Source organism: Plasmodium vinckei (genome assembly GCF_900681995.1).
Source record: "Plasmodium vinckei vinckei genome assembly, chromosome: PVVCY_11".
In the NCBI taxonomy this organism is placed as follows: domain Eukaryota; phylum Apicomplexa; class Aconoidasida; order Haemosporida; family Plasmodiidae; genus Plasmodium; species Plasmodium vinckei.
Window position 1 is genome coordinate 1072128 of NC_051303.1, and position 13188 is coordinate 1085315.

General features: G+C 22.9%; 2 protein-coding genes across 2 annotated transcripts; both read right to left on the reverse strand.

Annotated features, from left to right (window-relative positions):
- Window positions 1-271: 271 nt before the first annotated feature.
- PVVCY_1103020 (DNA polymerase epsilon catalytic subunit A, putative) lies at window positions 272-9100 on the reverse strand (the record flags this gene model as incomplete). Its single annotated transcript, XM_008626075.1, has 4 exons — window positions 272-475; window positions 621-6429; window positions 6516-8760; window positions 8893-9100. 4 exons carry the CDS (start codon window positions 9098-9100, stop codon window positions 272-274), a joined length of 8466 nt encoding a protein of 2821 aa, XP_008624297.1.
- Window positions 9101-11142: 2042 nt separating this feature from the next.
- On the reverse strand, window positions 11143-12318 carry PVVCY_1103030 (conserved Plasmodium protein, unknown function; the record flags this gene model as incomplete). The annotated part of the gene is made up of 1 exon (XM_008626074.1): window positions 11143-12318. The coding sequence occupies one exon, from the start codon at window positions 12316-12318 to the stop codon at window positions 11143-11145; it is 1176 nt and encodes a 391-aa protein (XP_008624296.1).
- Between the last annotated feature and the right edge of the window lie 870 nt (window positions 12319-13188).

The window sequence follows — 13188 nt, forward strand, 5'->3', positions numbered from 1 at the left end:
ATTATATATGTTATGCCAAACTATTTTTTGGATAAGAAAATATATCAATATATATGCATATAAAGAATATTTCCTTAAAAGCATCCATATAGAAGTGTGCATATTTTTTCACCAATATAAATATATTAGGTTGTTCTTTGTGATGATAATATCCATAAATGAAATAGGTTTATTTAAAAAACAAATGTGATAAAATAAATAAAAGGAAAGAAAGAATAGGATATGCTTAACGATTAATGGTTATTACTTAAAAAAATATCAACAAGTATGGTCATATAAGATATGTTTTCATCGATTTTAAAACATCTAATAATAGTGGCATATTTAGCATATTAGCTAAATTTTCCAATATTTCTAATGTTTGGATCCAATTACTTATTTCTAATCGAGGTACAAATGCTTTTCCACACTTACAAATAGCTCTTCTGTGAAATGATTTGATAGCATTACAATTGTTGCACACAAGATCTTGTGCCTGATGATGTAAAAAAAAAGGGAAATATGAATGGGCCAATATACAGAGAAATTGGGAGAGATAATAAAAATTGGATGTATACAAATATGCTAAATAATACATTAGATGGAATGAAAAAAAAGAAATAATTTATAAAATAACTTACGTTATATGCATCAAAAGTATCTTGGAGATGTGATAAAATTTTAGTTTCGATAAATTCATTGTCATATTTTGAATTGCAGTTTTTGCATAACCAAATAAAAGATCGCTTTCCATTAATTTCTGCTTCTACTAAACTTGTTACAACATTCATATGATTAACTGATGAGCAGTTTTCACAAAATATATCTTTTAATGTTAACTCATGACACGGACTTGTCCATAAAGTATTTTTTCGGTTGTATTCACTATCATCTATCATTTCATATAGTTCATGTCTTTTTTCATGAAAAGCTTCATTAGAATTTTCATTTTCCAAATTTAGTAATTTATCATTTTGCATTAAAAAAATGCAAAATTTAACAATTTCTAATCTCCAATTATTTTGTTTTTTTGCTAAATTTCCTAAAGTTTGAGGGAATAAAAATGGTGCTAAATTTAAATTATTTTCATCAATATCAGTATCATAAGGCCAATAATTTTCTATTAAATAATTTTTATACTTGATTGATTTCATAACTTTTTTATATACATTTCCTGGCATAAACCATAAATTTTTTAATTTTTCTTCAATTTTAAAAGATAATACATCTATGCTTTCATTTATTAAGGAGAAAGTTTCACACACTTCTTCTAGTTCATCAAATGATTTATCATAAATATATTTTAAATTTGCTCTTTGTGCTAGATTTATTTTATCAGTAAGTTTGTCTGTTTTTAATATTATATTAAAATAGTTTTTTTCATCTTTTTGTATTTCCAGATGTTCCTCATTTGTTCCCAATTTTGCTTTATTTTCATAAAGCGCTAATATATCTTGTAATGGGTTCAGTGTAATAGCGTCTAATACATATCGTAAAAACGATTCACATATAGGTGGTAGATATTCAATTATTTTTAAATTTTCATCGGTATTTTCTTCATTAGGATTATAATATTCTTTATATCTTATAAAATTATATTTATCAAATTGGCATGCAGCTATATATTCTTGTTTTATGTGAAAAGGAACATTTGCATATATTGAATCATTATGTGAAAAATATGTAATTAGATTTTTTAAAATATTTCGACCTGAAATAACTGAATATTCATTAAAAGATATTACAAAATTTCTTAAATCTGCATAAATAATATTAGAATTAAATTTCTTTTTTATAATATTAATTAAATTGTTTTGGTACATTTCGGAGCACTCTAAAACTTTATTATATAATGCAACGTCATATAACAAACTAGAATTATTCGAAATCCAAGAATAAAAGGATGTAAATATTTCAGAAATACTTTCAAAAGTTTTATTAGTAGTTAATAATGATAATGAAGAAATTTTAGATATTAAATATTCTAAGCATTGGCCTAATAATTTAAAAGCAAAATTACTAAATTGTGAAACATGTGAATTATATTCTACAATATCATTAATATCATATTTATTTTTCACATAACTTTTTTTTTCATTAATATCATCATTTTCATATTCATCAATAATGTTATTAGATGTTTCTAGTCCATTATCATCTGTTGTTGAAAGATCATCGTCGTTATTTCCTTGATCTGTTTCTCGTTCAATATTTTTTTTTTCATTTTTATTATGATCGTTATTGTTATTCATTTCTTTTTTTATTCTATTTTTCGAAAATTCGCTATTTCCATATGTAAACTTATTTTTTTGGTTATATTTTTTTTCTATTTCTGTTTTAGACTCATTTTGTTGTTCCTTTTTAGTATTTGTGACAGAAACATATTCCTTGTTTTGGACACTGGCATATTTTGTAAAAAGTCGAACACTATTAAAAATAAGGGATTCATTGAAAAATAAATGAACAATATATCCTCTGTATATACCTTGGTTAACTATATCTATATTTTTTTTAACCAAATCATAATCACAAAAATTATTAATATTTAGATATGGAATACCCAAATCAGAGTTTCCAAAGTAAGATAACCATAAAATACCTTTTGATTTTTTTAAAAAAGAAGCATATAATGTATCATATATAAATTTATGTTTTTGATTATTTTTTTTGACATTAAGAAGGTTAAATAAAGGTATGTTCGATATTCTAGCAAAGTTAATGTCTTCTTCAACTTTATGATAATTTTGATAGAATAATTCTAAAGATAAATTAAATGCATTTTCTTTGTAATTTTTTTGTGGAATATTTTGATATTTATGAGGGTTTTCAATTTTATAAAAATAACAAGGGAAATATTTATTAGTACTCCACCAACCTAGTTTGCTTCTATCAATAGTAGAACAAACATAAAAAATATATTTCTTTTTTCCTGTTAATATGTTTGCACGATATTTATTTAGATATAGATCTAAATATTCTAAAACCTTATAAACATTTGGATTATCTTCATAATAAATGTCAAATTTTCTATAATGATATAAAAATAGAAAATCTCTTTCAACATTTTTTATAAAAAATTCTTTATCGAATATAGTATTCATTGCTTTTTTTTTAAGTTCATCTTTTTTAAAATTTGGAATAAAGCTATTCATATTTTCACCATTTTCAATTCCTTTTGTTGTTTCGGTATTTGCATTTTTTGAGAAGCTATTCCAATTGTTATTATCGTTGTCATAATTATTACCACTTAATTGGGCATACATTTTCTCAAGCCTTAAAAATTTAGCAAACTGCTGATATGGATCAAAATCATTTTCTTCTTTTCCAATACCACTATACATAATTTTATTTCCAAACAGAGTTTCATTTGTATCATCCTCAAATTGGTCATAAACATTTATAAATATTCTATTACATATATTATCAACAAGTGTGTGAAATATGTTAATATATATTATGTGTACATCATCTAAATAATTGGTAGATATTTTTTTTCCTGGATTATTTTCTATTCTAGTAAAACAATGTGATTTAAAACATTTATTTTCATCAAATATACAATTATAATTATTTGATTCTATTTCAACTGAATTTCCATATCTACTTAAAAAGTCAAAGTATAATGGAATTTTTGTTTCATATACTGATATTATACTTTCATGATAATTAGCATTTAATGTATTGATTATATATTTATTAAAATATTTTTCAGACATAATAAATTCATATAAATTAAATATTTTAACATTTCTTGGAAGAAAAAAATTAGCATTTGGTTTTGATTTAAATACTGTATTTTCACTATTTGTTGATAATAATTTTATTGTAATATTTTTATTACTTTTTATATCTAATGGATTATAATTATTTATATATATATGTCTATATATTTGTAGTTTTATTTTATAAAATTTATTTGTATTTTTTAATGATACAATGGCATAATAAATACCATCATCATCGTTTGCATCTAAAATATCCTCTTTATTGAACAAATCGTTCATATCATCTAATTCATCATTATTTTCATCAGAACTTGATGAATCATATTCATCGTCATGCTTAAAATATTTTAAATATGGTTTAAGTAATGTTTCTTTTTTGTCATTTTTTGTTGTATTAGGATTGTTATTTGTTCGGTTTTTTTCAGTGGTATTATTTTTTCCTGAATTATTACCCTTTCCACTTTTTCTACTATTTTTTTGTTTTTGATTTTCCCGTTTGTTTCCTCCTACTTTTTTATTTTTTTTATATAAATAAACAATATCCATGGGATTTTGAATAATGTGCATATATTTTGGATCTAAATTAGACAAATTATTTAGTTTATAATTATGTTCATTACTTTGTGGTCCATCATCATTGAATGATAAACTTGTTTGTTGTTTTTTTTTATTTTTTTCTTCATTTTTTATTTTTCGGATTTGAGCTCTATTATTTTTCCATATTTTATTTGTAATTAAAATCCAGTTTTTAAAATTGGTTTCAAATATTTTATATAATTCAACTTGTTTTAAAGTGGTAACATTAATTTTTTGATTATCAATTAAAATATAGTTGGTGTTATTTTCTGCATGAATACCTAGAGAATTACCTTTCTTATATTGTAAACTGCTTACAATATTATTTGTTCCATCATCATTTATTAAAATTATTTTATTTTTCTTAGATATAAAATTGTCTAATAAGCATTGCTCTAATAATCGTTTTTTTGTTTTTGTCGACCCTACATTATTCCCCAATTCATCAATAGAAAATGCATCATTTTTGTCCCTTAATTGATTTTCATCATCATACTTTTTAACTATACTAGAATTATTATCTAACATATCGGTTCCATTATAATTTGCTGTATCATTGGCTATATCCGTTTCGATTTCTAAATGATCCTTCTTTATATTATTACTTAGCATCTCAGGTTTCTCTCTTTTAACAAAAAATGAGGTAATTTTTTTTTGTTTTTCCTCTGAAATATTTATCTGTTTTTCTAGCCAATCAGGAATTGATATGGAAGTGATTGGGTTATTAATATTTTGTTTAATAGCGGGTATAATAACTAGCTTCAAAATTTGCACTTCTAATTTTTGTTTATAATAATCCCAATCTATAATATCTCTAACATTGACTGGGGTATTTGGAGGTAATTGGACACCTAGCCATTTACTTAGATAAAATATTTGTGTATCTACATTTGTTTTAAAGATTTGTATTGGAATGGCTCTAAATGTGACATCAGAACCCATGGGTTTAGATGCAATGATAAACTGTGTAGATACATTATTATCTTCTATATAACTCGTATTACTTAATAATTCACTTAATCTTTTTGCAGTTGTTATACCCAAACTTTTTGCATTTGGTTGTTCTTTTACTGATTTGTTTAAAACTTTTTTAGCTAAAATTAAATCAAATAATTCATCATCATTTTCTATATCTATAGCTTTAGAATCCATTAAATTTTTCCATTTATTTGCAGTCAAAGATGCATAATAATATGATTCTTCTTTTGTTTTTCCTTTTAAGAAGTTATTAAATATTTCACTTTGAAATTTTTGTATAATTCTTAATTCTCCTCTTCTTTTAATTTCAAAACCTTTTAATTCACTTATTTTATATTTATCATTAAATACAACATATCTCTTTTTTAATAAATCGTCTGATTTTTCAGATGCAGGCAAAAACATACTATGCCATGGACCATCTAATTCAAAAAATATTTCATTTTTACTTATACAATCATAATCGTTAGTTTTTTCATTATAGATTAAGTATTGATGGTTAGTCCATTTTTTATGCATTTCAAGATTTAATATATTTGTTGGAAATTCAAAGTTTGTTTTTTTAATATTTTTATTATTTTTTATTTCATCCTCAGTCATATTTTCATATAGTTTAATATTGTTTAGTTCATTTTTATCTAATATGTATGCATCATATATTTCAGGAAAACGTTTTGGTAGCATACACCAGATACCATCTGTATCTAATTCCATAGGTATACCAATTTTATCAATTAATTTAAAAGCATCATTTATAATCTGAGATCCAGTATATGTAACAACTGCTCCCATTTGATCTGAATACCATCTACTACTTTTTCTTTTTACATATCCATAAAAACTATTTAATATACATTTATGAGCTAATTGTAATGAATCATTTAATAATATTTTTTCATCTAATTCATGAATTTTAACATAATTTATTTTACTCTGTTTTAATAGTTCTCTCCTTTCATGTTCACATTCTTTTAATCCTCTTTTATAAACATATCTTCTGTCTCTAAATGTTTTTACTGTATCAACATAAAATGGATTTTCTCTTTGGCAAATCAAACTAGATGCATCTACTTCCTTTGCAACCTTTGTCTTTTTGAATACTTTTTGAGAGCACTCTTTTATCACCTTCATCAGTTCGTCGTGTTGCTGCTTCTCAGTTAGTTCATTCCATCTGTGAAAAATAAATAAATGGGAATAGTGTGTGTAGAAAATGAGAAGAGAAAAATAAACCGAGCAAAATTAAGAAAAAGCACTTACGATTTCTTTTTGTTAACCACGGGCTTCACAATTGCATCACTTTCGGTACTTTCTGAATCTTCATTGTTCTCTATTTTGAAGTAAGGGGTTTGGGGATAAAATAGTCGTGTCTTTAAGTCCTGTTTTAGAGATAAAATATGACCATAATCAATAGGGGATATTTCAAGCTTTCTTTTCCAAGTCATTTTTTTTTGACATAAATGTCTTTGTTTATAATAAGAACAATTAAAGCAATGGTCGGGTGTGATTATAGCATTAGGCTGTAATCTATGTGATAATATAATATTTGGATACATTGCAGCCACATCTAAATGATATATATTAGGGCATGAACTTATATTTGGGTTCTGAATAAAAAATGTTAATTTTTGAATAATATCATTTTTAATACTTTCGATATTTAAAATTTGTTTTTTATTCACATATTTTTTATCATTAATATTCAGATTTTTATTTAAATCTTTTTGAATCCAAAAATCTATAATATTATCAACATTATTTAATAAATATTTATATGTATTAGAATCTAAATGAAAATTTTCTTTCAAATCATCCCTATAAATTCCACATTTTAAACTTTGTACTTTTCCTCCAACAAATGAATCATCATAAATAAAATATTTTTTTTTATTACTAGTATCAGTAAAATATTGATTATAAATAGGCTTCGATTTATTTGGAAATAAAATATTTTTTTTATATGCTTCTGCCATTAAAAGTTGTTCACATAAAGTTCCACTACCTTGTCTTAGCACATTATCAGGATTCATAGGTATTATAGAACATAGTGCAAATAAAAAGCTGTGAATAAATTTATCATATAAATAAAATGTTGCAACAGCATCCGAAACACTATAGACAGCTAAATGTTGTGGGTTATTTCTAGCAATGGGGACCATAAGTTCAGGATCTACTTCTGTTGGATTATATTTTAATTTAATTTTACAAACACTTTTTAATGTTCTCGATCCATTGGGTAAATAAGAATCTCTTTCTACCCATTTATATGCATCTATATTTAATATAAAATTACATGAACATTCTTTTTTGTTATTCATAATGAACCCAATTTCTTTTGGAACACTTATATTATTTATTTCACATCTTCTGTATAAATATGGTATATCAAAAAAATCTCCATTATATGTAACAAATATATGTATACGTAATAATTTGATATGTTCTATAAACCTTTTTAATAAGAAATATTCATTTTGCTCATTAAAAATTTTAAATGTACCAGCTCCTGAATATTCATTATTAGGTTTGTATAAAAATTCTCGTATATTTTTACTCATTACATTTCGATTAACTATTAAATAACCTTGAGCATTATACATATATGATATTAAAATGATTTCATCTTTTTCTTTATCTGGAAATTTTAATTCATCTTTATAACATTCTATATCCCATGCAAGAACATTTAAGGGTGCTAATATTTCCTTTTTCAAAACTTCAAAATATATTTCTTCAGTATAAAGTTCATCTTCTAATCTTGTAACTTTATACCATAAACCACATCTTATATTTTTGTCTATACATAAACGTGTAGTATATTTTACATCATATTCATATAATTCAATTATTTCACTCATTATTTCTTCTTTACTTAAAATAATTTTTTTCATATTAACAATAATATCATTCATATTAAGTATATTATTAGAAGTTTCTAGGGTATTTCCCCCACTACTTCCATTTTCATTGTTTGTAAATTTGTTTCCTTTTTGTTTGGTATCTGTTTTTGTGTTATTATAATTGTCTTTATTTGTGTCATCATTGTTAGTAAATCCATTTACTTGTTCCTTTTCTTTATCATCTTTTCCTTGCTCATATTTTACATATGTATCATTTTTACATGAAAATTCTAACTTACTATATGATAATTCATCATCATTAAATATATGTTTATCATTATTGTCATCTTTACTTTTTTTATTTCTTTCTATTATTCTTTCCAAAAAACTTCTTGATCTTACTAAATTTTCGATAGTATCAAAGGATAGTTTGAAAAAAATATTATTTAAATAACTTCTTTTTTTGTTTAAATGATCAAATAAACTTATATCATCTTTTTTTACAAATTCAATTTCGACATTATATTTTCCTAGTTCCTTTTTTAAATAATTACTAACTGCTTCATAGTTGTATATATTCTTAGTTTTTAAATAAAAGTAGGGTCGGTAAAATAATGTAAGTCTCCACGTTTTGTTGTTGTCCGAAACGAAATACATATGAACACCTAAGGTGTGAGCGAAAAAAATAGCATATACATATATAATGGCAAAAATGTGAAAAAAATTTACCATCATAGTTTATCACGAAGAAAATAGTGCATATAATATTATAAGTGGGAAAAATTCAAAATAGGTACCTGTTTTTTTTTGGGTCTTGCTGGAATCTTTTACTAACACACTCATAGTAGTAGGGACAATATTATAGAGATATCCCTCCTTCTCACCCTTATCTATCCATGTTTTAATTTTGAATTTATCTTCTAATTTGACAAGCTTTTCATATTCATAATCAGTATTTATTTTCGAATCTTTTTCCCAACCTTTTGTCCTAGCTTGTAACGCCATTTTTTTTTTCTGATAGCGTTTTAATTCAAAGTTTAAGTTTTAGAAAAAGAAAAGAAAAACAAATCGGTAGGATAAAAGAGTGTAATTACGATTACTATATAATATTATTAATTACACAAAAATAATCACCCATTTTTGAAAATAGCTTATGTAAAATTTTAATAAAAAAAGTGTAATATTTATTGATTTTCAAATATTACGAAATTAAAATAAGTTTATACAAAAAAAATTATAAAATCATAAAGATTTATTAAAAAGGGCCAAATTATTTATAAAAAAATAAAAAGGAAAAAAATGATGGTAAGGAGCATAGAATGTGTAATATAAGAAATATTATATATGTGTTTATGCATATTTATATATTATTAAAAACGTGAATAAACAATCTCCTATGTATTTTAAAAAGTGTATATGATTGTATACTTATATATAATATGTAGTTTAAAATGTGCAATAAAATTGGATTATGAAATCTTCCTTTTTTTTATCTTTCCTCTTTTTTTTTAAACATAAATAATTCGAAAAATTTGCACATATAACAATAACTTATACATTCTCATTATTCTTATTTTATAATTTGAAATAATATCAACACATTTTAGTTTCTGTTATTTAATAAATTAAAATTTAAGGTATTCTCATTTTATATTATAAATAATATTCATATTATAATTAATATAATGCCTTTAATTTAACACCCCTACTAATACGTAATATCCAGGTAGCCATAAAGATATTTATAAGCTTACAGCGAAAAGGAATAATAATAAAGCAGTGATATTATTTTATATTTCTGCATTTTTTCATTCTTAAAAGAGATATATAAAATAAGTATATATAATTGATAAAATTAACAAAATGTGCTTGAAATAAAAAAATTATATTTTTATTTTTTCTTTCTTACAAGCCAAAAATGTAAAAAAATGTAAGAAAAAAAAAGACAAACAATGTGCATTCTATTCTCTTTAGAGAAACAATAGAATAAAGGGAAAAAATTAAAGAATACCCAATTTAGTACCTATATAAAATAAAAATATAGGAAACTAAAACTTCATAAAGATTTTAACCTTACAAAATTAAGCTCTTTCTCTCTCTCTCTATATATATATAACAATAAGAAGTATTTATGTTCATTCAATTAGCTCCTTTTTAAAGCAAATACATATTATAATAGTCAACTATACTTATTAATCAGATTAAAAGATGCGTGTATGTAGCACATATATTGCCACCAAATGTGGATAAACAAATAGTTTGTGAAAATTGTATGGAATTCTTAAGATAAAACAAATTGAGGAATGAATAGAGAATAAAACTTTTCACATAATCCCTCTTAACTGTTTTGGTTTTTGAAAATGTGTACTATTGTTACTTTTTTTAATGATTTAATTATAGAAAAAAAAGTCTTATTAAAGCATGCCTATATATGCAAACTTCTAAAATATCATTTATATAAGATGAAAAACAAGCATGTATATACTAACGAAATAAAAAATTTAATCATAAAAATTTGAAAAAATAAAAAAGTAAAAAATATTTATCAAAATAGTGAAAACAGGTATGTATATATAATTGTTTGAGCAAATGAAAACAAATAAGATTTATATAAAGTGTGTGAATATTATATGGAAATATTTTTCTCTTTCTCACACTTTGTAATCATTATGAAAAAGAAAATAGTGACAAACAAATAAAATGAGTCCGGAAAAAAAAACATAGCTCTTTGATATAAATTCTCCAAAAAAAATATTCTGAAAAACTTAAATACAAGTGAATATATGTATGCTGATTTAATTCTACAAATGATATCTGAAATTAAAATAGGCTAAAAAAATATATTAAAAAAAAATATGTTTTTTATCATTTTATTGCTCAACCATAAGATGATATATTTCGAAAAAAAAATTAGAAACAAAAAGGAATAATTAAAGAGGTGTCTATTATTTCGTTACAATATTTTTTGAGTAGGTAGGTTAATATTTTATCTATACTCCTACTTATATATTTATGATAACTTTCTGAGATATTATCTTATTATTAGACTAAATTAACTTTGAATTGTCACGCTTACCAAATATGTTTTTTTTCCTAGTTATACAAGATTTTTTAATGAATATAACTAATATATATAATAAGAATGAAAAAAATAATACCCCAAAAAAATATAAGAAATATTTAAATTCATAGTTTGAGAAATCCAAATCTAATATACCACTATAATGTATCGGTTGATGTATATAATATCTATATCTTTTTCTAAGCTTTTCAGAAAACCCTTCTACGGGAACATTTGTATCATGATTAAGCATATTATACTGATTATTTTTATCATTATTATTGTTATTCAATTTTGTGGTATCCGAAGTAGGGGGTGGTGTGCCATTGCTATTTGGTGTGCTGTCTTTTCCTTTTGGGGTTTCTAAAATGAAATGGGCTTGACTATTATAGGGTTTGTTTTTTATTTTATGTAATTTTTGCATTATACTTTCATAATATGATAATATATTTACACAATTATTATTTAAATGATTATAATTTTGTTTTAAACATTTATGAACTTTAGAAAATTTTGAAAAATCATCACAATATTTAATAATCCCATCAGAACATGAATATAATAAAGAATTATTTAAAGATTTTTTACATCTTTCTGATAAATTATCTTTTTTTAAAGTAATACATTTTAATACATTATCTTTATTACAATTATTATTTTTAATATCTTCTTCACATCCTTTTATTGGTTTTATTGTATTAAAACTTTTTGAAATTGTATTATTTATATCTTTATCATATAAATTTACAAAATCATAAAAATTTAGAAAATGTACATAATCATTGGGTTCGTTTTTATTATTGCCTTCTATAATTTTGATAGTATCTATGTTGGCCATATTATCTTTATTATTTTCTGATTCCTCAGTTAAATCTAAAGAATACAGTGCAAAAGCAGCAGGTATTATTTCGGCTAGCATATTTGTTAATAAATATATATCATCTTGAACGGGATTATTTTTTTTACTCCTCTTATTTAATTTATAATTATCGTTAATAATTAAATGATTTTCCACACCTGTAAACGCAGGTTGCATTATATTATTAATCAAAGCATCATTTAATAATGTTATCTCGAAATCGGAACATTTTGTTAGCTGTTGTTGTATTAGTAATATAACCCATACAATGGGTGAGACAAATATTCTTAAGTTTTTTCTCATTTTCGTATTATATAAATATAATTATTTTTTTAATTTACGTAATTATGTAGTTATCTTAAAATATAAATATATAATAATGCGCTTATATATTAAAAATAAAGTTCATAAATATGATTCATTTGGTAGTCACACACATGCATACATGTATGCATACATATATATATACATACTAATGATGGAAAAAAATATTCACATTACTTTCTAATTAAATGATATTTCACAAACAAAATAGAAACACATATCATACCAAATAAAGCATAAATAAAAATTTATTTGCTTAGTAGCATTATACAATTGTATTTCAAAAAAACTCAAATAAATATTACAACAAAATAAATAATATCAAATATTAAAGACATGTAGTAATCCAAAGAAATTCAAATTGGTAGCAGCTCGTTTTATTACTTATTTATGGAATAGCAAACAAATCGATAATAACGTGTGTTGTATATTTTAGGATGTTCAGTTAATTTGATAATTAATTATATATGGAAACAAACGCGATTGTGAAAATACATATATAGACATATGCATTTATTATAAAAAATCAAACAAATATAAAAGATTTAAGTGTATCACAAAATATGAAGATAATTTATTCATTCAAAGGTACAAATATGTATCAAAATAATAATTTAAAACTACACTGTGCAAAATGTATAATAATATTCTATCAAATAAGTAAAACAAATAAATAAAACAAATAAATATATATATATATGTGTGTATATATGAATAAAAGAGAAAACACGTATGCACAAATAACAAATGTTAATATTACATCCAAAATTTTTATTATATATTTTTTTTCTATATAACTTTTACAAAATACACATTTATGTATTTGTTTGAATTATTTTATTTTTTAAA